This window comes from Oncorhynchus keta, chromosome 23 (genome assembly GCF_023373465.1).
Source record: "Oncorhynchus keta strain PuntledgeMale-10-30-2019 chromosome 23, Oket_V2, whole genome shotgun sequence".
Taxonomy (NCBI): domain Eukaryota; kingdom Metazoa; phylum Chordata; class Actinopteri; order Salmoniformes; family Salmonidae; genus Oncorhynchus; species Oncorhynchus keta.
In genome coordinates this window covers 19,326,069-19,353,627 of record NC_068443.1, presented here as the reverse complement: position 1 = coordinate 19,353,627, position 27,559 = coordinate 19,326,069, and the positions used below count along the sequence as shown (strand labels likewise).

The window sequence follows — 27,559 nt, the reverse complement described above, 5'->3', positions numbered from 1 at the left end:
TTATTTATTTTTTAATTAAACACAGGAACAATCTTAACCGTTTGAGGCACTTTGGACTGGAGTATCAAAATGCTAAAGGCAGAATTATGTATCTACTATGAAAACAATGCAGAAAACTACTTGATAAAAGACAAATTCCTAAATATAGGAAAATATGGAGTCAACTTTATGGGGATAGATGTTTGACTATGTACATTGTATTGTATATGTCATATGTGTAAAAATGTAGCAATGTTTTAAAGTAAAAGCATGCATTATATGCCCCACAAAAAACATCAGAAATTATCAGAAATTGGTTTACGGTAAGTTTTCAATACAACAACTTACCTTTTTCTTCTTTAACTAATTTATTCTGACAATGCCTAACGTGACAAAGCTTTAAGAAGTGGAGTGAATTAAAATATGACTTTATGGAGAACAGTGTAGCTCAAATCTTTGCTGCTGATGGAACACCATTTGTTCCATAACATGTCACATCTCTTCTTTCAACAAAACCTAACTAAACTACATCCAAAATTTCTTAAACAAATAAATTATTCATGCATCATTTCTCTAAATGTCATAATACAACTCAAAATGAGTTAAAAAGTTACAAGTGCAAATCTGAACAGTTCTGAATTTCACAACAACAACAAAAATCTTCACATTTGGTTGACTGTCCATTTTTCAAACATCATGATTCAAGCATAGTACCATTAAACAGTGCTTACCACTGCATTGCTTTTAACTAGGCTAACGAGGCCACAATTGTTATAGTTAAAACCATTATAAATATATTTTTTCAAATTAATCCAGTTCAATAGCTAGGGTAAAATGATATTGCCAGCATGGTTTATTTTATATCGCATTAAATTACAAAAGTTTGACATATGCAGATATTAATTATGTGGCTATGGCATTTAAAGCACACAATAACATACTAATAATAGGATCCATACTACTGTATTTGTTTGTTTGTTTGTTTGTTTGTTTGTTTGTTTGTTTAAAAAAAATGTGTTTACTATTGTTCTGAGGTCACAATGTGCCTATTTTGTGTGCTCCTGATCTGACATGTCACACTGCTGGTTTCTGCTGGTGACAAAAGTTAAATCTATACTGTAAAAAGAAAAAAAATGTTGATTCAACATACAGTAGGATTGTGAGTTTGCTCAACAAACATGTTGTTGAGCAAACTCACAACAAAACGGCTGTGTGTGAAAATGTTGTTTCGCAAACTCACAATCCTATTGCAGCTGGTTGCCTTAAAATTGTATGTTGAATGAAATTGTACTTTTTACAGTGTATTCGGGCAGTGCAATCGATTCATGCACCAAAGCCTTTAATATCTTGTCTCATCTCACACATCTTCCAGTATCCACAGAATATGGTCCTGGAAATTGAAAAATGGCTTTTCAGTATGATTACAGTACCACGTGAAGTTAATCATTCTTAAATCCACACAGAAGTCTTTCCGTTCTTTACAATGGTCGCAGCTTTCTCTGTTGTGGCTGATTTCGGCCTGGCTCCTTGGTTCTCCTGGGCTGTGTTGACCCTGTTCTGCTCTGCCATGGTGCCCCCAGACACTGGACTACTTGTCCTGGAGGTGGGCTGGTTCTTGTTAGTATTGTAGGTCTGGAAAGCCATGTCAAGCTGCTCTTGGGCCACCCGTAGGTGGCGGTGCAGGCTGGCCAGGTCTGAGGGGATGTTCTCGTCTGGACTGGTGCAATCTTGGTGATGTTCCAGGGCATTGTTGGCCATGTTCTTCTCATGGTGGGTGATAAGACTGTTGGGGATGATCCTGTTGGGCTTGTCTGACTTCATGACCAGGTTGTACATGGGGGGAGAGGTGGGGATGTTACGAGAGTACGGGTAGCTGTACGATGTCCGTCGCCCCCCCTGGTTCCTCCTCTTGCGGAGAGTGTCCCGGAACTTTCCGATACCCAAGTGGAACATCTCGCAAACATTAAGGAGCAGGCAGAGGCAGCTGACCACGTACATGATGAGCAAGAATATGGTCTTCTCTGTGGGCCGAGAGATGAAGCAGTCTACCCTGTGTGGACAGGGCACCTTATTGCACACATAGAACGGATTAACATGGAAGCCATAGAGAAGATACTGGCCCACCAGGAAGCCAATCTCAAATACAGCCCGGGACAGAAGCTGCAGAACGTAGATCCTCATCAGGCCCTCTTGCATGATCCGCCGGCGGCCGTCATGTTTCTGCGGCTTGGCCGGCTCCAGCTTGACCTCCTGGATTTCCACCACATCCTCCTGGTAGATCATGGGCTCTGCATCATCGTCCTCATTCTCCAACACCTCCTCAAGCGGGTGGCTCTCCCTCCACCTGTGGGCCTGAATGGGCTTATTCCGGCGGTGGAACTTCCGGCGCTCCACCTCGGAAGCGCGGGCTATCTTGTGTATGGCATAGCCCAGGTACATGACAGAGGGGGTGGAGATCATGATGATCTGGAAGACCCAGAAGCGAACATGCGAAAGTGGAGCGAAGGCATCATAGCACACGTTGTCACAGCCGGGCTGCTTGGTGTTGCAGGTAAACTTGGTCTGCTCGTCCGAGTAGATGGACTCGCCCCCCACGGCAGTCAGCACGATACGGAATATGATGAGTACTGTGAGCCACACTTTCCCCACAAAGGTGGAATGGTTGTGGATCTCTTCCAGAAGACGAGTTAGAAAGCTCCAGCTCATGGTGGTCATAGAGGCTTTTCAACTAGAATCTGGGAACACAGAATAAGTATAATTAGGGGTTTGGTTCATTAAAACTTTTGCTTTTCTTTTAAAGGCCCAGTGCAGTCAAAAATGTGATTTTCTGTGTTTTATACATGTTTTCACACTATGAAGTTGGAATAATACTGTTAAGTCAACAGGCGGTCAATTAGTTAACAGACCAATAAGAAAGAGGGTTCCAAAGCTCTCTGCCAATAACAACTCGTTTTTGGTTTTCCCCTCCCCACTCACTCCACTCTGACAGTCCTATCAAAATTCTGCTCGAGAAAATGCTCTTTGCAAAGAAACTTTTGTTGTTTCTTTTTAAGCATTTTAATTGAAAACAATCATAGTAAGGTAATTCATGGTTACCCAGAAATGATTTGATATTGAGATAATCCCAACATAATCCCATGCATTAAAATGATATATTTTCACATAACGTTTGCTATAATAAATAGTATATAATGCCAAAGTTACTTGGTAAGGCAAGCTGAGGCATTTAATGACCCTCAGCCCATCAGCAGTCAAGATAATCCAATTAAATTCACACTACAGTGTCAACCAAGGCGTTGGACATGCAAGACCTCAGAGGGACACAACACAACAGACTAATGTTAATTAAAAACAACAACTATGAAGATAATCCCTGGGCCCCGTTTGAAATTAATCAAATGATTAATAGACTGTTCCCACTCACTTCCATGTGCAAAAAAACTATGTCCTAATTTGGCTTTCTTGTATGTCCTTTCTTATACACTATAATTATTAAAACGCACATAAAACTATTGGAGTCATTCTTTTTTAAATAATGTTAATGATCAATTCAATTTAGCTAAAAACACACAGATGACATGTCACACAAATTCCTACCAGTGTGACAATGATACAACTAATTTAAATTGTAATCCATTGCATAGGCTATACCTTAGACTAGTCAAACATATACATACATAGTGAGGGGTACCTAACTTACTGTAAAGATTACTCTAAAAGCTTCTACTATTCTCATATTATTTAATGATGCAGCTTCTGATGGCTGAATGAAGGGATAACTAGATGAATTCTCCCCAGGTTAAAGGAGTGTCCTGAGTGATGCAGCTGGGTGATATGACGATAGGAGGCATATGGAGGAGGAGAGGGAGAACACATATGTGGAGGTGTCTCTGTGTGCTGGTCTCGGTATTCTGAGAGAGAATCCCTATAGGTTCCCTTGGAAGTTGACCTGGGTCTCTCAGATCGGCTGTTGAATCTTAGTCTAGAGACGTCTGTCTACCAGTTAAATGTTTGCAATGTCTTAATGTAAATGTAATTTTTTGCAATCTCTTTTAAGTTCTATGGACCCCATGAAGACTAGCTGACGCTATGGGATCCTAATAAAAATTCAAATTCTAGAAGTCAAAAGTAAACCATCTATACCCCAGGATGTTGTCCCACTCGTGTTACTACTCCCCTCACACACAGAGCAGGCCGACTGCCCGCTTTGTGAGTTGATAGTATCATGACTGTATAGCAGTACTGTTTTCCCTGGCGTGGGACGTGCCATCTCCCCTGATCTCCCTTCGCTGCCATTTGAGTGAACACAGTGAACAGGAGAGGCTTGTTCATCTGTCTCGCTGCCACGAGGTCTGCCCTCCAGACCCAGTGCTGCTGCTTCAGTCTCACACTGAGGAGGGAGGGAGGATCAGCTAGCACCACATGGCCAGGCCACAGATGGCAGCTACTGTGGGTAACTCTTCATCTGCCCCAGGACCAGGGGTGTAAAAAATAGGTGGGTGAACCGTTATTTGAAACACTTACCTAGTGTAATAAGTTAGTAAACCGTATCCGTAAAATTACACTTCACTAAAGCACGTCACTGCCTAGATCTTGAGGTAAGGCAGGTTTGTTTAACTGAAGCCCAATCGAGGATTATGACTTGGCTTTATTATGAATAGTGCCCCAATTAGGGCTTGCTTTAGAGGTGGAACTGTATACAGCAATTCAGTGGTTTGTTGGTAGTTTGCAACATTATTTATTCAGTTGGTATTTCATACAGTTGAACTTGAAAAGGGAATATGTTTTTTTGTAGCTTGTTAACACTACTCTTCCGCTGTGTGATATTGTACTGTTTTATTGTGGGGTCTCTAACACGTACTGTATATACCATGCTTAATGTCAGAAAGAGCAAGTTACCCATGCAAGAAAGCAATACACATGTTTTCATGCTCACAAGTCTTCTAACAGAGCCTTTGGGGAATAACAATATTTACTTTCTGTAAACAACATGTCTTAACAAAGTATTGGAAAAATCATGATTTGAGAATGCTGTATTAATGAACGCAATTACTATCTTTGTGTGCTAGTTTTAATTGTAGGCATATCTTATTTCATTCCCTTTCCTAATATAAATTAATCATGTAAATATCGATTTCAGTATCTGGATTTAGCTGAAGGAAAAAACAACAGAGTGATATGACCAAAAAGATGCACTGTTATTATGTAGGCTATCTTTCCATTTCTGTATTACAACATATGCTTTGGGCTTCCATAGGGCTGAGGTCAATAATAATTGGAGGCAGTCAATTCAGAAAGTGATTTTCATGTATACATTTTTTTTTTTTGGGGGGGGGGATCTTTGAAATACTGTAAATAGCTTCTACTCCTCAGTTTATTGAGAAGTCATTGAAAATAGATACATTTTTAGTTAAGTTTACTTCCTGAACTGACTGCCTTCAATTTGAATTGACCCCAGCCTTGTTCTCCCATCGAAGGCAATCGCACCTGAGGAGTGCAACTTGATTTGCCCTCAAGATCTTGACCTTGACCTTTGTCCTGTGTCCTATTATGAATAACTAATGAAAAGTTGTAGTTTATCACTTTTATTCATCATTGAACATGATCTAAACCAATATTTTGAACACGTCAAATATATTCCAAATCGTACAAGTCTGTATAAGGTGAAAACAATAACAAGAACTATACCTCAATATCTTACAACTGTAGAACAAGCATTTTACAAGTCTGGTGTAAACAAGTTGCAGTAGCACATGTTGCTGTAATTGCGTGGAATTTCTTCTCTGGATTTAATCTCTATCCCCATTATTGCACATCACCATCTGTCTCTCCAACTGAAAACCACCAATATTAGAAATGAACAAATGTTGAGGTTGTAGCTGCCTGAGAGAATATACATGATAAAGAATAGCAAATAACTTGGTATCAGATGCAGGGGCACAACCTTGGTTTTAGAAGTGGGGGGGGGGGGACATATTATTATTATTTGTAAAAAAAAAAATATCCGGTCAGATAAACTCTCCAACAGCCTACCCGACCGCACGGAGGCGTCCGCATGGTCGTAAAGCACACCTTTGCCACCTTTTGTATCACATTCCAATGATAAAACTGGGAGGGACGGGTGTCACCCCGTTCCCACTGAAAGTTGTGCCCCTGGTCAGAGGTGTATGTCAAGTTGAACTACATTTTTTTTGCTGCAAAATACGTTTTACACAGCAGGACTAAAGGATGCAGATGTTTGACATTCAATTGTTGTCAGAGCGAGGAGGCATATTGGGCTTTAAAGTGATGAGCATTGTGATGGCGGAAAGGATTGATACATTTACGTATAGGAATATTTTTGACAATGTATCTTTTTTGACAATATCGCAATATAATTTTTGTGCTAGTTGGCTGTACCAAAACTCCAGTATTTTTCCTTCATTTACATTTGAGTCATTTAGCAGATGCTCTTATCCAGAGCGACTTACAGGATCAATTAGGGTTAAGTGCCTTGCTCAAGGGCACATCGTCAGACTTTTTTGTCGAGTTGGCTCAGGATTTAAACCAGTGACCTTTCAGTTACTGTCCCAAAGCTCTTAATTAATCACTAGGCTACCTGTTGCCCTTTATAGATTGTTCTCAATCTTATTTTTAAATAGTGAGCCAATTTGTTTTCAGCACTTTTATTTCCCTGACTGATCAAAACTTGTTCTCATTGCTCTGTCTTGTCCCTCTGCAGAAGACACATGGTGAGCAATATGTTTGAAACATCGAATCGCAATAAAATCACAGCATCGAATTGCAATACATATAGAATCGTGAGAATCGCAATTCACATCGCATCGGCACCTAAGTATCGTGATAATATTGTATGGTGAGGTCCCTGGCAATTTTCAGCCCTAGTTGAGCATATGGAACAAAACCCTTGAGTATTTCTAATAGACACTTATCTCAATGTTATTTCTAAGCTATACTTTTACCCTGTGGATTTAAAACAGTGGTACACCTGGCATAACAGTTTTATTTTACGTTCTACTTTTGCATTTTGCATTTTTACCCAGACACAGTTCTTGGAATTTCATATTGCATTTTCAGTCTATAAAAAATAACTATCATTCAAATTCATTAACAATCAGAGACAAGTTCTTTATGGGTTGAAGTCAGCTTTCTATTTCCCAAATACAACACCTACAGTATGACAGTAGAAAATATGGTAACTCTGCAGAGATAGGCATCCTAGGGTTTGGAGAAAATTTTGACGGAGAACTGAGAAAACCCACCTGGAGAAGAAGTTGCACCGCACACTCTGTTCAAACATAACTTTGTCCACATTTCCACGGCCATCTCTAGAGTTCCCGTGCATAGTCTCCACAACAGCAATGGCATGGAGGGTCCATCCTGATCCTGATCTGATGCCGTGACCCCCAATAGCTAACAACAACATTAGCTTCCCCACATAGTAAAAACAACAAACATCTTATAATAAGACTATACGTTATTACAGCATTTTCTGTCTATCCTCTCTCTTTTCTGTTTATCCACTGAGTGAGGACAGAACTGAACTCTTTCTCCTGTGAATGCCTCACATTCTGACTCGTGTCTGGTTTCTATTACGCCAGCCTTCTGCCCAAGAAGGAAGTATAAAAAAGAGAAGAAAAAAATCTCTCCCTCCCTCCCCTGGCAAGTGACCCTCATCAGAAGGGTCAAACTTAAGGACATCTGACTGCAGTTTGAAATGAACACCCACCCAGCTGAGGGAGGCTTGTTAGTGGCAATACCCCCACCCTTTTCTTCCCCACCCACCCCCTATAGCTCAACACTGCTCAATACCAAGCCCCTATAGCTCAATACTGCTCAACACCTACCCACTATAGCTAAACACTGCTCAATACCTAGCCCCTATAGCTCAATACTGCTCAACACCTACACACTATAGCTAAGCACTGCTCAATGCCTAGCCCCTATAGTTCAACACCCACCCCCTATAGCTCAACACTGCTAAATATACCCAGCCCATGTAGCTCAACACTGCTCAACACCCAACCCCTATAGCTCAACACTGCTCAATACCCAGTCCCTATAGCTCAACATTGCTCAATACCCAGCCCCTATAGCTCAACACTGCTCAATACCCAGTCCCTATAGCTCAACACTGCTCAATACCCAGTCCCTATAGCTCAACATTGCTCAATACCCAGCTCCTATAGCTCAACACTGCTCAATACCCAGTCCCTATAGCTCAACACTGCTCAATACCCAGTCCCTATAGCTCAACATTGCTCAATACCCAGCCCCTATAGCTCAACACTGCTCAATACCCAGTCCCTATAGCTCAACACTGCTCAATACCCAGTCCCTATAGCTCAACATTGCTCAATACCCAGCTCCTATAGCTCAACACTGCTCAATACCCAGTCCCTATAGCTCAACATTGCTCAATAACCAGCCCCTATAGCTCAACACTGCTTAATACCCAGCCCCTATTGCTCAACACTGCTCAACACCCACACCCTATAGCTCAACACTGCTCAATACCCAGCCCCTATTGCTCAACATTGCTCAATACCCAGCCCCTATAGCTCAACAATGCTCAATACCCAGCCCCTATAGCTCAACATTGCTCAATACCCAGCCCCTATAGCTCAACACTGCTCAACACCAACCCCCTATAGCTCAACACTGCTCAACACCAACCCCCTATAGCTCAACATTGCTGAACACCCACCCCCTATACCTCAACACTCAGTAAGTAACACACATGACAGGTCTCCATCTCTCTGCCACTTCTCTGATCTCAGCAACACATGGTTATCTCCACACAACTGCCTCTCCTCACCTCCCCAATACCTAGGCTACCTGTACAGCTATAGTTCTGTATGTGATAGCTTGCCTTGAAAATGCACAATGTGTAAAGTAGCCGCATCTTCACAGTAGTTGGCACATGGCTAGTCATGCATGTGAGTGCTCTCACTCTCTCTCTCTTATTCACACACACACACACGGAACAACTGTACTTCTACTTATATGTCATAATTATAACAGGTGTCCTCAATTGTAACAATCAACAATGGAGAAAGAGAGAGAGAGTGAGAGGGAGGGAGAGCCTGCTGGGATATCCACTCTCCAAAGTGCCACCCAGAGATAAAAACCACATTGCCTTACACCAGATTCGTTTGAATGTATCCAACAGGTACGCTCAGTCATATCAGATGTCCAAATATTTAGACGTTCCATCCAGGCGGATGGCCAAAGATGGGACTGGTGGGCAGGTCCCACTCTGCCCTACGCTCCGCGGCTTTTCCGACATGGTGTTTACGCTCAAGGCTTTTTGTCAGGCCGTAGAACTGGAACGCAATAGCACACAATGTTAAATAGTGCATGTGCCAACTTTTTTCACATGACTAAAATAGCATCTATGTGTACAGTGGAAGCAAACCATGCCTTATTCATATTGTATTGTTCTCTGCCCATATTCTATATCCCTACTTCATAACTATTCAACCTGGACTCTGGGGTAGACCTAATATAGTAAACCTAAATCTGTCTCCCTCCATTTATCATGATATGTTACACTTTGTATGGTATGTATACATTTTTTGGGCTTAAGTAGCCTTCTGTCTTATGTAAACATACCAAAAGCAACACATCATACTTTTGAGAATAATTTGATTGTCACAGATTTACATGTATTATGTTACGTCCAGTCTTCAAGGCCAGGCTGAAATATTTGTATCCAAGGAGAAATCATAGTTCATATACATAAGTTGTAATTGGAAAAATCATTCCCCAATGTGCTAGCCATTGTACTGTATGCTATTTAATACTGTAAGTGACCTTGCGCTAAACTCAAATACCTTTGGTGCACAACTGTATAAAGAAAACAGTATCTGGCTAATGTTAAAATACATGTATCTGGCCAGTGTTACAATGAACATATAGCTGTGTTGTGTAGTGACTTACAGTCTTCCTCCGAAAGATACCTCAATGATGCCAATGATCATAATTAAATTAAGTATATCTGGATATAAAGCAGATGCAAGCCTTATCCATCTCTGTTGTTAGTATACTGGGGTGTGTGGGTAACAGATTTGTCATTTATATCAACTGTAATTTGATGTTTCACATCAATGTTTTATTTCTGCTCAGACATCACTGGAAACCCCGGACGCAGGATTAGGGTTGCTGGTCATATGTTTTATCTGGGGACAAGTATTTTCAGAAAAAAGTAATTATTTAACAGTTCTTAAAGACAAACGTTGGCTATTTTTGAACTTCCTGTTGAAAAGCAATATCCCATGTATAAATACAGTAATGTACACACACTTAAGGGGAACAACATATGTTTACACAACTGCAAACTTCAAGGAGAAGGCTATTCAAGGAGTTGATCTGATGTGATGGCATTGGCCTCCCCGCTGGCTTGCAGGAACAGTAGAAGACAAAAGAGCCCCACTTGAAATATACTTTTTTTAAATTCAAGCATGAGAGTATGGGAGTCCAGTGAAAAGTGATCCGACTTAAGAGAGAGTGGAGAGCTGTGTGAGAGAGTGGAGAGCTGGCTGAGAGAGTAGAAAGCTGGGTGAGAGTATGGAGAGCTGATTGAAGGAGTGGTGAGCTGGGTGAGAGTGTGGAGATCTGGGTGAGAGTGTGGAGAGCTGGGTGAGGGAGTGGTGAGCTGGGTGAGAGTGCTCAAGAAGAGAATCTTGGCCATTTTAGTGGTTGAGACGTGAGGCTGTGTGAGTGAGTGGACAGAGTGGGGTGCTGGCTCTGAAACCAAGCCAGCTGGGCCTGAAGGACCCATCCTCCAAAGGCCTTGCTTCAAAACATCCCCTTTTCCACACATCCCTCCCACCCCTAATCTGACTGAGGAGATCTAGAGGAGAAAAGGGGATGCTGCTGGAATGACTGGAGCATTAGGAGTTCATCTAGCCAGCCATGTGCTGTGCTGTCCCTGGGGGAAGCAACACAGTCAGGCCATCACATGGCTTCTTCTCCAAGTCGGATCACATGCACAGCTCCAAAATCTTGCTGCCGTCCAAAAGACACAGATGGTCCAGTAACTAGTCTATTTATATACATGTTCTGGTTATTATAAGTTAGTCATTATCTATTAAGTGGTGCTCACTCAGTTAATAACTAAGACAGTGTATGAAACTTTCTGTTCAAGCTCGGCATTTAATGTCATCTCCAATTGAAAAAATGCCACTCAATGTAACCTCTACTGTGTCCCTAAACCGGGACGGTTGTTGCTCAATATGCAATAATGTGACTAGAAAACGTTGAATACAACAGCCACATTTCCGAGACATATCTTATATGGGCAGAAAGCTTAAATTATTGTTAATTTATCTGCAGTGTCCAATTTACAGTAGCTATTACAGAAATAAAATACAATGCTATTGTTTGAGTATAGTGCACAACAACGAAACACTTTTATTACGGCAATTGGTTTGATACATTCACCTCTGAAGGTTCAGTAATCTTGCTCTGATTTGTCATCATGAAGGTCCCAGAGATAAAATGTAGCATAGATTAAATGTAGCATAGATTTATATTTAAATGTAGGATCTGGGTTCCACAATTGACCCCACTACTGTCTCTGACTCCTCCCTCCTGGCCATCTAGATGTGTGAAAATTAGTGTATTTTCTGTAGGGAAGCTAATGATCCATCATATATGACATTCCTGGGAGTGTGTAAACTTAATTTTTGTATTATTATAGCATTTTTGTATGTTCTGTATAGTTATGTACTTGAAAATGTATAAATTGACCAATTTGGCACGTTTGCGCAAACTCCTGGCAGACTTGATACAAAATATTGTGTAGGGATGTAATTCTTCACTGGATCAGTCTGAAACGTTGCACACACTGCAAAATCTAAATTACACCTAGGATCCTACCTTAATGTATGACCTTTCTCTTGCATTTCAAAGATAATGTAAAAAAAAAATTGAAAACACATGTTTTTTTGTTTGTATTATCTCATACTAGATCTAATGTGTTATTCTCCTACATTCTTTTCACATTTCCACTAACGTCAAAGTGTTTCCTTTAAAATGGTATCAAGAAGGTGCATATCCTTGCTTCAGGTTCTGAGTGAAAAAAAGGGTCAGATGTTTAAGAGGTTTTAAGGGTGTGATGGTAAACTGACAGAAAATGTAAGTTTGTGTTGGCTATCCCATCCAAGAATTGTATCTACTCAAAATAAAAGTACAAAATGATTTGTTGAGTTGACAAACAGATTCATTTTAGTGTGTCATCTTTTGCTGCACAAAATGGTGCATGCTGTTCAAACAACCCTTTACACACGCATTTGATAAGCGCACAAATATACAATGTCAATCAGTTATCACCTTCAAGAGGTTATTGAGAGTTATGTCGTCTGTCTGCAGTGGAATTGAAATGATGCAACAACAAGGACAACAAGAAGTGAACATCTCGACAGCTTTCCTCTCCTCAGCCCTTTGCCAATGTCACCCAGACACAGAGAGTTTTTTCTCTCTGCAGAACTAAGTTAATGGGAGCCGACTGGGGGCCACAGAGGTCTGTGTTTATGTAACAGATCAAGCACAGCCATGTGACTTGGACGGGGCCCCCCAGAGAAAAGAGTGACACAAGACACCAGAGCATGCAACTCTATCGGTGCTTGCCCCCCTTCTCCTTTCCCCCACACCATCCAACTGCTCTTCCCAGGCAGCACAGAGCAGAGTGGGGTATATCCTATAGGCTTCCTGAGAGTGGTGGCAGTCCTCTCTCATTTGTTCACTTTTCTTTCCGTTTTTTATCCAAGCCTATTCTATCCTACCCCCTGGCTCTGTGCGTCCCGTGCCAGTTTGATGGAGGCTCCAGTCCACTGAAGCGACTGGGGATAAAGAGCCTAGAGGTGAATGCCAACATTATCCCAGAAAACCTTCCTTCAGCTGAGCTTGGATGTCTACTCTTAGTCAACAAGGCATTGCAATATAGTTGTGTAGGACGTGGTAACATATTGCGCAAGATCCCTGACATTTTGCTGTACATTTATATAATAGAATAATGTACATCTGATGTAGGACATAAATAGCCTGTAAACATTGACTGCCCCAAACAACTTGAGAATGAATTGGAATGGTTGAAGTACTCTTCCTCCAATGAAACCCTTGCTTATCATTACGTAAGAACTATGCATACGCTGTAACTCCATACAATTTCTTCGAACAAACACGGACAAAGAGGACATTTCTACAACCACAGCCAAAAAGGACGCTCCAATAGAACATTGGGTCTGCTAAATATCCAACTGGAGGTTTTGGTTGTATTGTGTTCAGATAGTATAAACACACTAAGAATGAAGTCTTCTCTATGCAGACATTCTGTACTAATGTATATTGAGACGGAACCTCTCGCCTGAAGACTGGCATTGCCTGTAGGGTTGACATGATGAGCAGACATCCATGTCCCGTTAATGTTTATGCAAGTTGAGAGAAATAGTGGAAAAGCATATGCTGCTGTGTCTATTCTGGGGTCAGTAGGAAGTGATGTATCAGTGCTCTGTCTTTCAGGCAGATGTTGCACTTGGAGTGAGTGAGATGTAAGCCTAAGGACTGTCTTGTTCAGTTTCTGCAGATTAAAAGTGATTTGTTTGTTCATTTAATGGATGATCCCAAACATGTAATTAGTATTACCTGAGCTACACCAATCCTAATTTCTGCACGTTGGGTAGGTAGCATCTCGAAAGCATGTTTTACCTCACCCACATCCAGTCAGGTCCATAAATATTTGGAGTTATTATCATTATTTCTCTGTACGCCACCACAATGGATTTGAAAGGAAACAATCAAGATGAACAATTTGAGGATACTTACATCCAAATTGGGTGAATAGTGTAGGAATTACAGCACTTTTATGTGGTCCCCCCAATTTTAGGAGCTCAAAAGTAATTGTACAAACTTACATATTAATACATTCAATTGTGAGTTTTTATACTTGGTTGCAAATCCTTTGCAGTCAATGACTGCCTGAAGTCTGGAACTCATAGACCTCAACTGCTGGGTTTCTTCCCTGGTGATGCTCTGCCAGGCCTTTACTGCAGCTGTCTTCAGGTCCTGCTTGTTCTTGGGGCGTTTTGCTTTCAGTTTTACCTTCAGCAAGTGAAATGCATGCTCAATTGGATTCAGGTCAGGTGATTGACTTGGTCATTGCAGAACATTCCACTTCTTTGCCTTAAAAAAGTATTGGGTTGCTTTCGCAGTGTGCTTTGGGTCGTTGTCTTGAATGTTGACTTTGACACAGATAGGCCAACCTCCTGGAGGGCGTTCTTTATCTGGTCAACTGTTGTGAAGGGTTTTTTCTTCACCAGGGAAAGAATTCTTCTGTCATCCACCACAGTTGTTTTCCGTGGTCTTCCAGGCCTTTTGATGTTGCTGAGCTCACCAGTGCGTTCTTTCTTTTTAAGAATGTACCAAATAGTTGATTTAGCCACACCTAATGTTTTGCTATCTCTCTGATGGGTTTGTTAAGATTTTTCCACCTAATAATTTCTTGCTTCACTGGCAGTGACAGCTCTTTGCCACCCTTGAAATCAACTCTAGACTTTTTTTCTGCTTACTTGTAAATTAACTAATGAGGGAATAACACATACCTGGCCATGGAACAGCTGAGCAGCCAATTGTCCAATTACTTTTGGTCCCTTAAAAGGGGGGGACCGCATATAAAAAGTGCTGTAATTCCTACACTGTTCCCCCTATTTGGATGTAAATACCCTCAAATTAAAGCTGAAAGTCTGCACTATTTCATTTAAACTCCAATATGCTGTGGTAGACAGCTAAAATAATAATAACTATTTATGGACCTGACTGTATGTTCAAACAAGTGCTTAGTACTGTCTGCTTGGTACGGACCATGTCTCTCGATTGTATAAAACACACTCTAAGCCGCTTCATGTAAAACTGCATGAAAAATGCCAGAAAAGCACCCAATTGTCCATTCACCTAGGTTCTGAGGTGAAAGCACCAGTCAATTTATTCTGAGACGTTCTAGTATAGCTTCAATGAGGCAGCAAGAGAAATGCTTTGCTGATGTCTAAATAGATTTTCATGCAATATTTTGGGATTTGAAAAAAAGTTATCCTTTTTAATCTCAACATTAAGATGTGATCTGTCTAGAATAAATGATTAGATGATTAGAGATGTTTGTAACATTACTAGCCGACCATCAGTTATCTTTATGTGAGACATACGTAAGGTACACATCACAACCTTTGCGGTTTTTAGAGTCAATGCAACTGAGGAAAAACTAAATTGCTACCTAGAAAAGTGCCCTTTTTGTCAACTCCGTAAAACATGTTCTAAATCTAGAAGAACATGCCAAATGCTAACAACATTAGACCTGGAACATTATATATAAAACAAAACAACATTTGAAGATTCGTATTTCATATTTGAATAATCCAATGTTAGAATTAAACAATCAAGGTTTCAAACATTTGTTGTACCATACGTTTAAGAATGAAAAGCCTTTTATGACGCCTGACAGAGTTGACAAATCCATTTTTTATATTTCATGGAGGAAAAAAATAATTAGGAGGTTGTTTCTTTACATGGTGTGTTAGCTGATACTTTGGTCTATATATAAAAAATATTTAAAAAAATATAAAGAAAACATTTTGTGGGGAAAAAAGTAGATTGTCCAGACTTTCAATAATCCCTGATATATTTAATCGATGTGCTCTAAAATAGACTGCATAATTATCAGTTCACCAGAAGAATCACTCTACACAACTTCCCCTTAAACCAAACGAAGCAACAAATAACAAACCTTTTTTGGATTGCTGGAGGTCTGTAATCTTTGACATTATCTTGTCATAACTGCCATGTCATGGGGTGGACCCAGGCCAGGCCCAAAGAGTAGCAGACCTATTCAGGGTCATTTTGATTTCAGTAGCAGAGAAATGCTCAGTAAAACACCACCCCCAGAACTCTTAATACTCTCACAACCTGCAATGTAAGAGGCAGAACCAGTAACTCAGTGAACTTCGGCCACTGGCAATGCTACTGCAGGCCTAATATCATATCAGCCAATACTTCCTAGCTGTAGCTTTGCCATGCAGTGTTGTCTCATGCAACAATAGCTGACACCAGAACTGAAAATCTATGGCTCTTGCTCCTGCCACCGTCTAAGTGATATTTCATGACTAACGCTGTAATAACGAGATCAAGGTGTTGAAGTCAGCTCGTTAGTGCTGATTTATGGTTTTTATGTATACTATGTTTGATAATAAGATCATCCTAAGTTTTGACTAGTACTATCTCTCGATTGGTCCTGTTTCCTAGTTTTCCCGGTGTTGACCATTCTGCCTGCCCTGACTCTGAGCTTGCCTGACTCTGAGCCTGCCTGCCATCCTGTACCTTTGCCCCACCTTTCTGGATTACTGACCTCTGCCTGCCCTGAGCCTGCCTGCCATCCTGTACCTTTGCCCTACCTATCTGGATTACTGACCTCTGCCTGCCCTGAGCCTGCCTGCCATCCTGTACCTTTGCCCTACCTATCTGGATTACTGACCTCTGCCCTGAGCCTGCCTGCCATCCTGTACCTTTGCCCCACCTATCTGGATTACTGACCTCTGCCTGCCCTGAGCCTGCCTGCCACCCTGTACTTTTGCCCCACCTATCTGGATTACTGACCTTTGCCCTGAGCCTGCCTGCCATCCTGTACCTTTGCCCCACCTTTCTGGATTACTGACCTCTGCCCTGAGCCTGCCTGCCATCCTGTACCTTTGCCCCACCTTTCTGGATTACTGACCCTGCCTGCCTTGCCTTTTGCCTGCCCCTGTTTGATTAATAAACTGTTACTTCGACGTTGTCTGCATCTGGGTCTTACCTGAAACTAAATAAACTCAAAGAAGATATGCTGTGTATAGACTCATTGACATCCCATTACTAATATTGAATTGCTTGTTATTAAATATGATAGGGTACAAAAATCCTATTTATCCTGATGTATTCACAGGAAGGGATAGAATATGCCCCTTTCTGTATACAAAGAACAATCTTACTTCTTAATGCAAGAGGTCATATTCATTGTTACTGATACAGAATGTAATTTCTATACAAACGTGTGTAAGCAGGATGTAATTTCCCCAACATATCTGGTTTTGACAGTGGATGTTTTAAACCACTAGGTGGCATCCATGTATCTGAATGGTTGTGGGTAGTAGGCCACTCCAACAATATGACAAAAGGCTCTCTATTGTATCACTACACAATCCTTCGCCTAGCCTGTAACAAATGCTACAGTAAAAGTGTGGTCAGAATTAGGTAATCAGATCCAGCCTACTTTGTAAGTGAATTAACAAGCTTTTGTTCTACTAGGACCGTAGCAACACTGTAGGGTTTCATGGGACACAATATTTTTTTTTTTTTCACTAATTACACATTTACATCAGAAGTGGATGCAAACAGACAGGGTAACATATTAGATATACTTAAATAATGTGTTGAATCTGATAGCTTAGCCTATGGTGCATCTGTCACACCGTCAGAGCCTCCTTTGTTCTTACATAGCAGAAACCACCTCTTTTCCCCATTTGTAAGCTGAGCATATCAAATGTATTGTATATTTTATGCATAATTAATTCAAAGATATCACATTTGGCTATCAGTGCCCCCAAAAAAAAAAGAAAGTAGGTGCATGACCCCTATGTATAGCAGCCCATTCCTTTTTTAAATATGGGATCGGTATTTTATGACTTGTTGGTTCAGACTTACAGAAGGCATCAGGTGTTTGGCTTGAGGTGAGCCTACACTGATCATCTTCACCCCAGTATGACACCGCATGTACAACTTTGAGTAAGGCTGGTAGCCTAGTAACATGCAATAGTCACTGTAGGAATGCCAGCAGAATAACAAATATGAATCTCAATAGATTTTGTTGCCATTGAGTAACTATTACTCTGTCAACACACAGTACATGTCTAGGGGTTTGGCCATACTGAGAATGTTTTTTACATACCAACTATGAATGAAGTCATTGAACAGGACCATGATATTATTGAAATACCCCAATACAGCTACAATGTCCGGCTGAAAAGTATTTGGATAGTAGTCTCATTACAATGAAAAATCATTTAGTTGAACTTTCTTTCTGGTTCAAGTGTGATACAGGGTGACAAGGTGAATGACCTTGTTGCTAATCCACTTTTGTAGTGTGCCAACAGTTAACTGGAGGATGACCTGATTTACCCTTTAACGGGCTGATGACACAAGTCACCCTTTAACTCAGGTTGACATTTATTGCCAAGAGTCCTACCCTAGAGACAGAACTAACTGTAAGAACAAGATCATTTCTAAAAAAGATTATGCTGATTTCATTCAAAAAGTCCCTTTGATAACATTTTGATAAAAGTGACTTTTTTTGAATGAAATTAAGCATAATCTTGTTTGCTAAATGAACAAATTAAATAGACAGTGGCATGGTGTATATAGCCATAGAAGCACTGTGACATACACTGAGTGTACAAAACATTAAGAACATCTGCTCTTTCTATAATATTGACCGACCAGGTGAATCCAGGTGAAAGCTATGAACCCTATTAATGTACAATCTGATTCGCTGGGCCTGGCTCCTCAGTGTGTCGGCCTGGCTCCTCAGTGTGTCGGCCTGGCTCCCCAGTGTGTCGGCCTGGGAGTAGGCCCCTGCAATATAGTACACTTCTTCCCACATCTTAAAATAATTGTCAACTCAACTCCTACATGTAGTTGGTTCTGATCATCTGTGCATTTCTAATACTATCTGTAAACCAGCTTTACAGTCTTTATTTTTTCTACTCATGTCAGCTTTCCATTTTGCAATGTCTTGCTTTCCAGCTGACTCAAAACGAATCCTTGAAGATGTTTTTTTGAGAGACAAAGTTGATGATTTCTCCTCTAATAAATACAACAATTATATCCAGTATTGTAATACTGTACCACTTGTTGCTGTACTATATACTCTAGATAAAGTCATGTTTAGGCGCAAGCTAGTTTATAATAATCAACATCAAATTAACAGCTCGGAAAATTGACATTTACATTCAAAGTGTTGTTAATGGCTGGTTCATGTCAGTCACTCAGTTTTAAAACCTGAGTCTGTATCTAAACTGGATATCGTTGGTTGGCTGCATGGACCCAAAGCCCCAGCGCTTTATGTCAATATCAGGTATCTTTTCCTCTGGGTTCTTGAGCTCAAAGTCAAAGTATGTGAGCATGAGGAAGACAAACTGCTTCAGCTCGTTGGTGGCAAAGAAGCGCCCAGGGCACATGGTGATCCCAGCACCCCACGGCATGTTGTAGTACTTCAACTTCTTCCCACCTTTGTAAAAATGCCAACATTATCCCAGAAAACCTTCCTTCAGCTGAGCTTGGATGTCTACTCTTAGTCAACAAGGCATTGCAATATAGTTGTGTAGGACGTGGTAACCTCGGCCAACAGCTCCGCCCCCCGTAGTTCCTCACCCAAGCCTCTCCAGGTTCTCCTTTACCCAAATCCAGATAGCAGATGTTCTGAAAGAGCTGCAAAACCTGGACCCGTACAAATCAGCTGGGCTTGACAACCTGGACCCGCTATTTCTGAAACTATCTGCCGCCATTGTCGCAACCCCTATTACCAGCCTGTTCAACCTCTCTTTCATATCGTCTGAGATCCCCAAGGATTGGAAAGCTGCCGCAGTCATCCCCCTCTTCAAAGGGGGAGACACCCTGGACCCAAACTGCTATAGACCTATATCCATCCTGCCCTGCCTATCTAAGGTCTTCGAAAGCCAAGTCAACAAACAGGTCACTGACCATCTCGAATCCCACCGTACCTTCTCCGCTGTGCAATCTGGTTTCCGAGCCGGTCACGGGTGCACCTCAGCCACACTCAAGGTACTAAATGATATCATAACCGCCATCGATAAAAGACAGTACTGTGCAGCCGTCTTCATCGACCTCGCCAAGGCTTTCGACTCTGTCAATCACCAAATTCTTATCGGCAGACTCAACAGCCTCGGTTTTTCGGATGACTGCCTTGCCTGGTTCACCAATTACTTTGCAGACAGAGTTCAGTGTGTCAAATCGGAGGGCATGCTGTCCGGTCCTCTGGCAGTCTCTATGGGGGTGCCACAGGTTCAATTCTCGGGCCGACTCTTTTCTCTGTATATATCAATGATGTTGCTCTTGCTGCGGGCGATTCCCTGATCCACCTCTACGCAGACGGCACCATTCTATATACTTTCGGCCTGTCATTGGACACTGTGCTATCAAACCTCCAAACGAGCTTCAATGCCATACAGCACTCCTTCCGTGGCCTCCAACTGCTCTTAAACGCGAGTAAAACCAAATGCATGCTTTTCAACCGATCGCTGCCTGCACCCGCATGCCCGACTAGCATCACCACCCTGGATGGTTCCGACCTTGAATATGTGGACATCTATAAGTACCTAGGTGTCAGGCTAGACTGCAAACTCTCCTTCCAGACTCACATCAAACATCTCCAATCAAAATCAAATCCAGAGTCGGCTTTCTATTCCGCAACAAAGCCTCCTTCACTCACGCTGCCAAGCTTACCCTAGTAAAACTGACTATCCTACCGATCCTCGACTTCGGCGATGTCATCTACAAAATGGCTTCCAACACTCTACTCAGCAAACTGGATGCAGTCTATCACAGTGCCATCTGTTTTGTCCATAAAGCACCTTATACCACCCACAACTGCGACTTGTATGCTCTAGTCGGCTGGCCCTCACTACATATTCGTCGCCAGACCCACTGGCTCCAGGTCATCTATAAGTCCATGCTAGGTAAAGCTCCGCCTTATCTCAGTTCACTGGTCACGATGGCAACACCCATCCGTAGCACGCGCTCCAGCAGGTGTATCTCACTGATCATCCCTAAAGCCAACACCTCATTTGCCGCCTTTCGTTCCAGTACTCTGCTGCCTGTGACTGGAACGAATTGCAAAAATCGCTGAAGTTGGAGACTTTTATCTCCCTCACCAACTTCAAACATCAGCTATCCGAGCAGCTAACCGATCGCTGCAGCTGTACATAGTCTATAGGTAAATAGCTCACCCTTTTTCACCTACCTCATTCCCATACTGTTTTTATACTGTTTTTATTTATTTACTTTTCTGCTCTTTTGCACACCAATATCTCTACCTGTACATGCCCATCTGATCATTTATCACTCCAGTGTTAATCTGCAAAAATTGTATTATTTGCCTACCTCCTCATGCCTTTTGCACACATTGTATATAGATTGCCCATTTTTTCTACTGTGTTATTGACTTGCTAATTGTTTACTCCATGTGTAACTCTGTGTTGTCTGTTCACACTGCTATGCTTTATCTTGGCCAGGTCGCAGTTGCAAATGAGAACTTGTTCTCAACTAGCCTACCTGGTTAAATAAAGGTGAAATAAAAAAATAAAAATAAAACATATTGCGCAAGATCCCTGACATTTTGCTGTACATTTATATAATAGAATAATGTACATCTGATCTAGGACATAAATAGCCTGTAAACATTGACTGCCCCAAACAACTTGAGAATTAATTGGAATGGTTGAAGTACTCTTCCTCCAATGAAACCCTTGCTTATCATTACGTAAGAACTATGCATACGCTGTAACTCCATACAATTTCTTCGAACAAACACGGACAAAGAGGACATTTCTACAACCACAGAGGACGCTCCAATAGAACATTGGGTCTGCTAAATATCCAACTGGAGGTTTTGGTTGTATTGTGTTCAGATAGTATAAACACACTAAGAATGAAGTCTTCTCTATGCAGACATTCTGTACTAATGTATATTGAGACGAAACCTCTCGCCTGAAGACTGGCATTGCCTGTAGGGTTGACATGATGAGCAGACATCCATGTCCCGTTAATGTTTATGCAAGTTGAGAGGAATAGTGGAAAAGCATATGCTGCTGTGTCTATTCTGGGGTCAGTAGGAAGTGATGTATCAGTGCTCTGTCTTTCAGGCAGATGTTGCACTTGGAGTGAGTGAGATGTAAGCCTAAGGACTGTCTTGTTCAGTTTCTGCAGATTAAAAGTGATTTGTTTGTTCATTTAATGGATGATCCCTAACATGTAATTAGTATTACCTGAGCTACACCAATCCTAATTTCTGCACTTTTATGTGGTCCCCCAATTTTAGGAGCTCAAAAGTAATTGTACAAACTTACATATTAATACATTCAATTGTGAGTTTTTATACTTGTTTGCAAATCCTTTGCAGTCAATGACTGCCTGAAGTCTGGAACTCATAGACCTCAACTGCTGGGTTTCTTCCTGGTGATGCTCTGCCAAGCCTTTACTGCAGCTGTCTTCAGGTCCTGCTTGTTCTTGGGGCGTTTGCTTTCAGTTTTACCTTCAGCAAGTGAAATGCATGCTCAATTGGATTCAGGTCAGGTGATTGACTTGGTCAATGCAGAACATTCCACTTCTTTGCCTTAAAAAAGTATTGGGTTGCTTTCGCAGTGTGCTTTGGGTCGTTGTCTTGAATGTTGACTTTGACACAGATAGGCCAACCTCCTGGAGGGCGTTCTTTATCTGGTCAACTGTTGTGAAGGGTTTTTTTTTTCTTCACCAGGGAAAGAATTCTTCTGTCATCCACCACAGTTGTTTTCCGTGGTCTTCCAGGCCTTTTGATGTTGCTGAGCTCACCAGTGCGTTCTTTCTTTTTAAGAATGTACCAAATAGTTGATTTAGCCACACCTAATGTTTTGCTATCTCTCTGATGGGTTTGTTAAGATTTTTCCACCTAATAATTTCTTGCTTCACTGGCAGTGACAGCTCTTTGCCACCCTTGAAATCAACTCTAGACTTTTTTTCTGCTTACTTGTAAATTAACTAATGAGGGAATAACACATACCTGGCCATGGAACAGCTGAGCAGCCAATTGTCCAATTACTTTTGGTCCCTTAAAAGGGGGGGACCGCATATAAAAAGTGCTGTAATTCCTACACTGTTCCCCCTATTTGGATGTAAATACCCTCAAATTAAAGCTGAAAGTCTGCACTATTTCATTTAAACTCCAATATGCTGTGGTAGACAGCTAAAATAATAATAACTATTTATGGACCTGACTGTATGTTCAAACAAGTGCTTAGTACTGTCTGCTTGGTACGGACCATGTCTCTCGATTGTATAAAACACACTCTAAGCCGCTTAATGTAAAACTGCATGAAAAATGCCAGAAAAGCACCCAATTGTCCATTCACCTAGGTTCTGAGGTGAAAGCACCAGTCAATTTATTCTGAGACGTTCTAGTATAGCTTCAATGAGGCAGCAAGAGAAATGCTTTGCTGATGTATAAATAGATTTTCATGCAATATTTTTGGATTTGAAAAAAGTTATCCTTTTAATCTCAACATTAAGATGTGATCTGTCTAGAATAAATGATTAGATGATTAGAGATGTTTGTAACATTACTAGCCGACCATCAGTTATCTTTATGTGAGACATACGTAAGGTACACATCACAACCTTTGCGGTTTTTAGAGTCAATGCAACTGAGGAAAAACTAAATTGCTACCTAGAAAAGTGCCCTTTTTGTCAACTCCGTAAAACATGTTCTAAATCTAGAAGAACATGCCAAATGCTAACAACATTAGACCTGGAACATTATATAACATTATATATAAAATAAAACAACATTTGAAGATTCGTATTTCATATTTGAATAATCCAATGTTAGAATTAAACAATCAAGGTTTCAAACATTTGTTGTACCATACGTTTAAGAATGAAAAGCCTTTTATGAAGTCTGACAGAGTTGACAAATCAATTTTTTATATTTCATGGAGGAAAAAAATAATTAGGAGGTTGTTTCTTTACATGGTGTGTTAGCTGATACTTTGGTCTATATATAAAAATATAAAAAAATATAAAGAAAACATTTTGTGGGGAAAAAAGTAGATTGTCCAGACTTTCAATAATCCCTGATATATTTAATCGATGTGCTCTAAAATAGACTGCATAATTATCAGTTCACCAGAAGAATCACTCTACACAACTTCCCCTTAAACCAAACGAAGCAACAAATAACAAACCTTTTTTGGATTGCTGGAGGTCTGTAATCTTTGACATTATCTTGTCATAACTGCCATGTCATGGGGTGGACCCAGGCCAGGCCCAAAGAGTAGCAGACCTATTCAGGGTCATTTTGATTTCAGTAGCAGAGAAATGCTCAGTAAAACACCACCCCCAGAACTCTTAGTACTCTCACAACCTGCAGTGTAAGAGGCAGAACCAGTAACTCAGTGAACTTCGGCCACTGGCAATGCTACTGCAGGCCTAATATCATATCAGCCAATACTTCCTAGCTGTAGCTTTGCCATGCAGTGTTGTCTCATGCAACAATAGCTGACACCAGAACTGCAAATCTATGGCTCTTGCTCCTGCCACCGTCTAAGTGATATTTCATGACTAACGCTGTAATAACGAGATTAAGGTGTTGAAGTCAGCTCGTTAGTGCTGATTTATGGTTTTTATGTAGACTATGTTTGATAATAAGATCATTCTAAGTTTTGACTAGTACTATCTCTCGATTGGTCCTGTTTCCTAGTTTTCCCGGTGTTGACCATTCTGCCTGCCCTGACTCTGAGCTTGCCTGCCGGCCTGCACCTTTGCCCCACCTTTCTGGATTACTGACCTCTGCCTGCCCTGAGCCTGCCTGCCATCCTGTACCTTTGCCCCACCTATCTGGATTACTGACCTTTGCCCTGAGCCTGCCTGCCATCCTGTACCTTTGCCCCACCTTTCTGGATTACTGACCTCTGCCCTGAGCCTGCCTGCCATCCTGTACCTTTGCCTCACCTTTCTGGATTACTGACCTCTGCCTGCCCTTGACCTGCCTTTTGCCTGCCCCTGTTTGATTAATAAACTGTTACTTCGACGTTGTCTGCATCTGGGTCTTACCTGAAACTAAATAAACTCAAAGAAGATATGCTGTGTATAGACTCATTGACATCCCATTACTAATATTGAATTGCTTGTTATTAAATATGATAGGGTACAAAAATCCTATTTATCCTGGTGTATTCACAGGAAGGGATAGAATATACCCCTTTCTGTATACAAAGAACAATCTTACTTCTTAATGCAAGAGGTCATATTCATTGTTACTGATACAGAATGTAATTTCTATACAAACGTGTGTAAGCAGGATGTAATTTCCCCAACATATCTGGTTTTGACAGTGGATGTTTTAAACCACTAGGTGGCATCCATGTATCTGAATGGTTGTGGGTAGTAGGCCACTCCAACAATATGACAAAAGGCTCTCTATTGTATCACTACACAATCCTTCGCCTAGCCTGTAACAAATGCTACAGTAAAAGTGTGGTCAGAATTAGGTAATCAGATCCAGCCTACTTTGTAAGTGAATTAACAAGCTTTTGTTCTACTAGGACCGTAGCAACACTGTCGGGTTTCATGGGACACAATAAAAAAATGTTCACTAATTACACATTTACATCAGAAGTGGATGCAAACAGACAGGGTAACATATTAGATATACTTAAATAATGTGTTGAATCTGATAGCTTAGCCTATGGTGCATCTGTCACACCGTCAGAGCCTCCTTTGTTCTTACATAGCAGAAACCACCTCTTTTCCCCATTTGTAAGCTGAGCATATCAAATGTATTGTATATTTTATGCATAATTAATTCAAAGATATCACATTAGGCCATCAGTGCCCCCAAAAAAAAAAAAAAAGTAGGTGCATGACCCCTATGTATAACAGCCCATTCCTTTTTTAAATATGGTATCGGTATTTTATGACTTGTTGGTTCAGACTTACAGAAGGCATCAGGTGTTTGGCTTGAGGTGAGCCTACACTGATCATCTTCACCCCAGTATGACACCGCATGTACAACTTTGAGTAAGGCTGGTAGCCTAGTAACATGCAATAGTCACTGTAGGAATGCCAGCAGAATAACAAATATGAATCTCAATAGATTTTGTTGCCATTGAGTAACTATTACTCTGTCAACACACAGTACATGTCTAGGGGTTTGGCCATACTGAGAATGTTTTTTACATACCAACTATGAATGAAGTCATTGAACAGGACCATGATATTATTGAAATACCCCAATACAGCTACAATGTCCGGCTGAAAAGTATTTGGATAGTAGTCTCATTACAATGAAAAATCATTTAGTTGAACTTTCTTTCTGGTTCAAGTGTGATACAGGGTGACAAGGTGAATGACCTTGTTGCTAATCCACTTTTGTAGTGTGCCAACAGTTAACTGGAGGATGACCTGATTTACCCTTTAACGGGCTGATGACACAAGTCACCCTTTAACTCAGGTTGACATTTATTGCCAAGAGTCCTACCCTAGAGACAGAACTAACTGTAAGAACAAGATCATTTCTAAAAAGATTATGCTGATTTCATTCAAAAAAGTCCCTTTGATAACATTTTGATAAAAGTGACTTTTTTTAATGAAATTAAGCATAATCTTTTTAGAAATGATCTTGTTCTTACAGTTTGTTCTGTCTCTAGGGTCGGACTCTTGGCAATAAATGTCAACCTGAGTTAAAGGGTGACTTGTGTCATCAGCCCGTTAAAGGGTACATCAGGTCATCCTCCAGTTAACTGTATGCAGTGTTCAGGAATCATGGCCATTAAAGACATGATAACACAATGCAATAATGATAATACAATAACTCAAGGAAGATACGTGGTATATAAACTCATTGACATTCAATTACTAATATTGAATTGGTGGTTATTAAATTTGATAGGGTACAAAAATCCTATTTATTCTAGTGTACTCAGAGAAAGGGAAGAGAATACACACTGTGCTGTATACAAATAACAATCATATTCCTTAATGCATAGTTGGGAAGGACCCATGAGTAAGCATTTCACTTTTAGTCTACAGCTGTTGTTTACAAAGCATGTGACAAATAAAAAATTATTTGAGTGGTTTACGCTAGATGGGCCAGCTGCAACGTCAAAATTGTCAATATGTAAAAAATTCATGAAAACAAAAATGTGTTTTTTGGTCTTAGGCATTAGAATTAGCATTGTGGTTAAGATTAAAGTTAGGGTTAGGTTTAAAACAGATGTTATGGCTGTGCCAGCTCTTGACCACCCTGCAGAGCAGCCTCCAAGGCAACATTGATTGATTGTAGTCTGCAGTTCGAAGGTAACTGACATACAGAAACAGTAACAACACTCAGCTGTACTTCTCCTTTGATTGTAAATACTGTAAATTATATGGTCTATAAGAAACCAAGAAAGCTTCTTTGGAAATAACATGCAAAAATTTACTGGTGTGACAACTGCCCAGAGGGCAGCTGCCTGATCTGCCTGGTGCCCTCATAATTAGAATACGTACATAGCATTACATAAAAATACATCAGAAGACCCCTGAGGTTAAACAAGAGCATCACAAATGGATAACAAATAAAGAAGGCACACCTACCTCTCCATGGGGCCAGAGAGGTTTGACCAGACTAGTATTCTTCACAGTGGAGCATCCTGGGACGGCTTCCGGAGACATTGCTCAGCTTTGCTGAGGTTCGGAAACAGGATGAGAGAGAGAGAGAGACAATGGCTCATTTTTCTTCAAAACCCCT

The 27,559-nt window shown here is 40.9% G+C and overlaps 1 protein-coding gene across 2 annotated transcripts; it reads right to left on the bottom strand.

Moving 5' to 3' along the window:
• On the bottom strand, positions 1–27,510 carry gjc2 (gap junction protein gamma 2). 2 transcript variants are annotated; one of them, XM_035799679.2, is made up of 2 exons: positions 27,406–27,510; positions 1–2,714 (listed from the first exon to the last, which is right to left on the bottom strand). In XM_035799679.2, exon 2 carries the CDS (start codon positions 2,692–2,694, stop codon positions 1,429–1,431), a length of 1,266 nt encoding a protein of 421 aa, XP_035655572.1. In that variant the 5' UTR covers positions 2,695–2,714; positions 27,406–27,510; the 3' UTR covers positions 1–1,428. The 2 variants fall into 2 exon arrangements, with proteins under 2 accessions (XP_035655572.1, XP_035655570.1); XM_035799677.2 differs by lacking the exon at positions 27,406–27,510 and adding an exon at positions 7,242–7,541.
• Positions 27,511–27,559: the final 49 nt, after the last annotated feature.

Excerpts from the sequence above, each read along its gene's own strand:
- gjc2 (XM_035799679.2), bottom strand. The coding sequence starts at position 2,694 with ATGACCACCATGAGCTGGAGCTTTCTAACTCGTCTTCTGGAAGAGATC.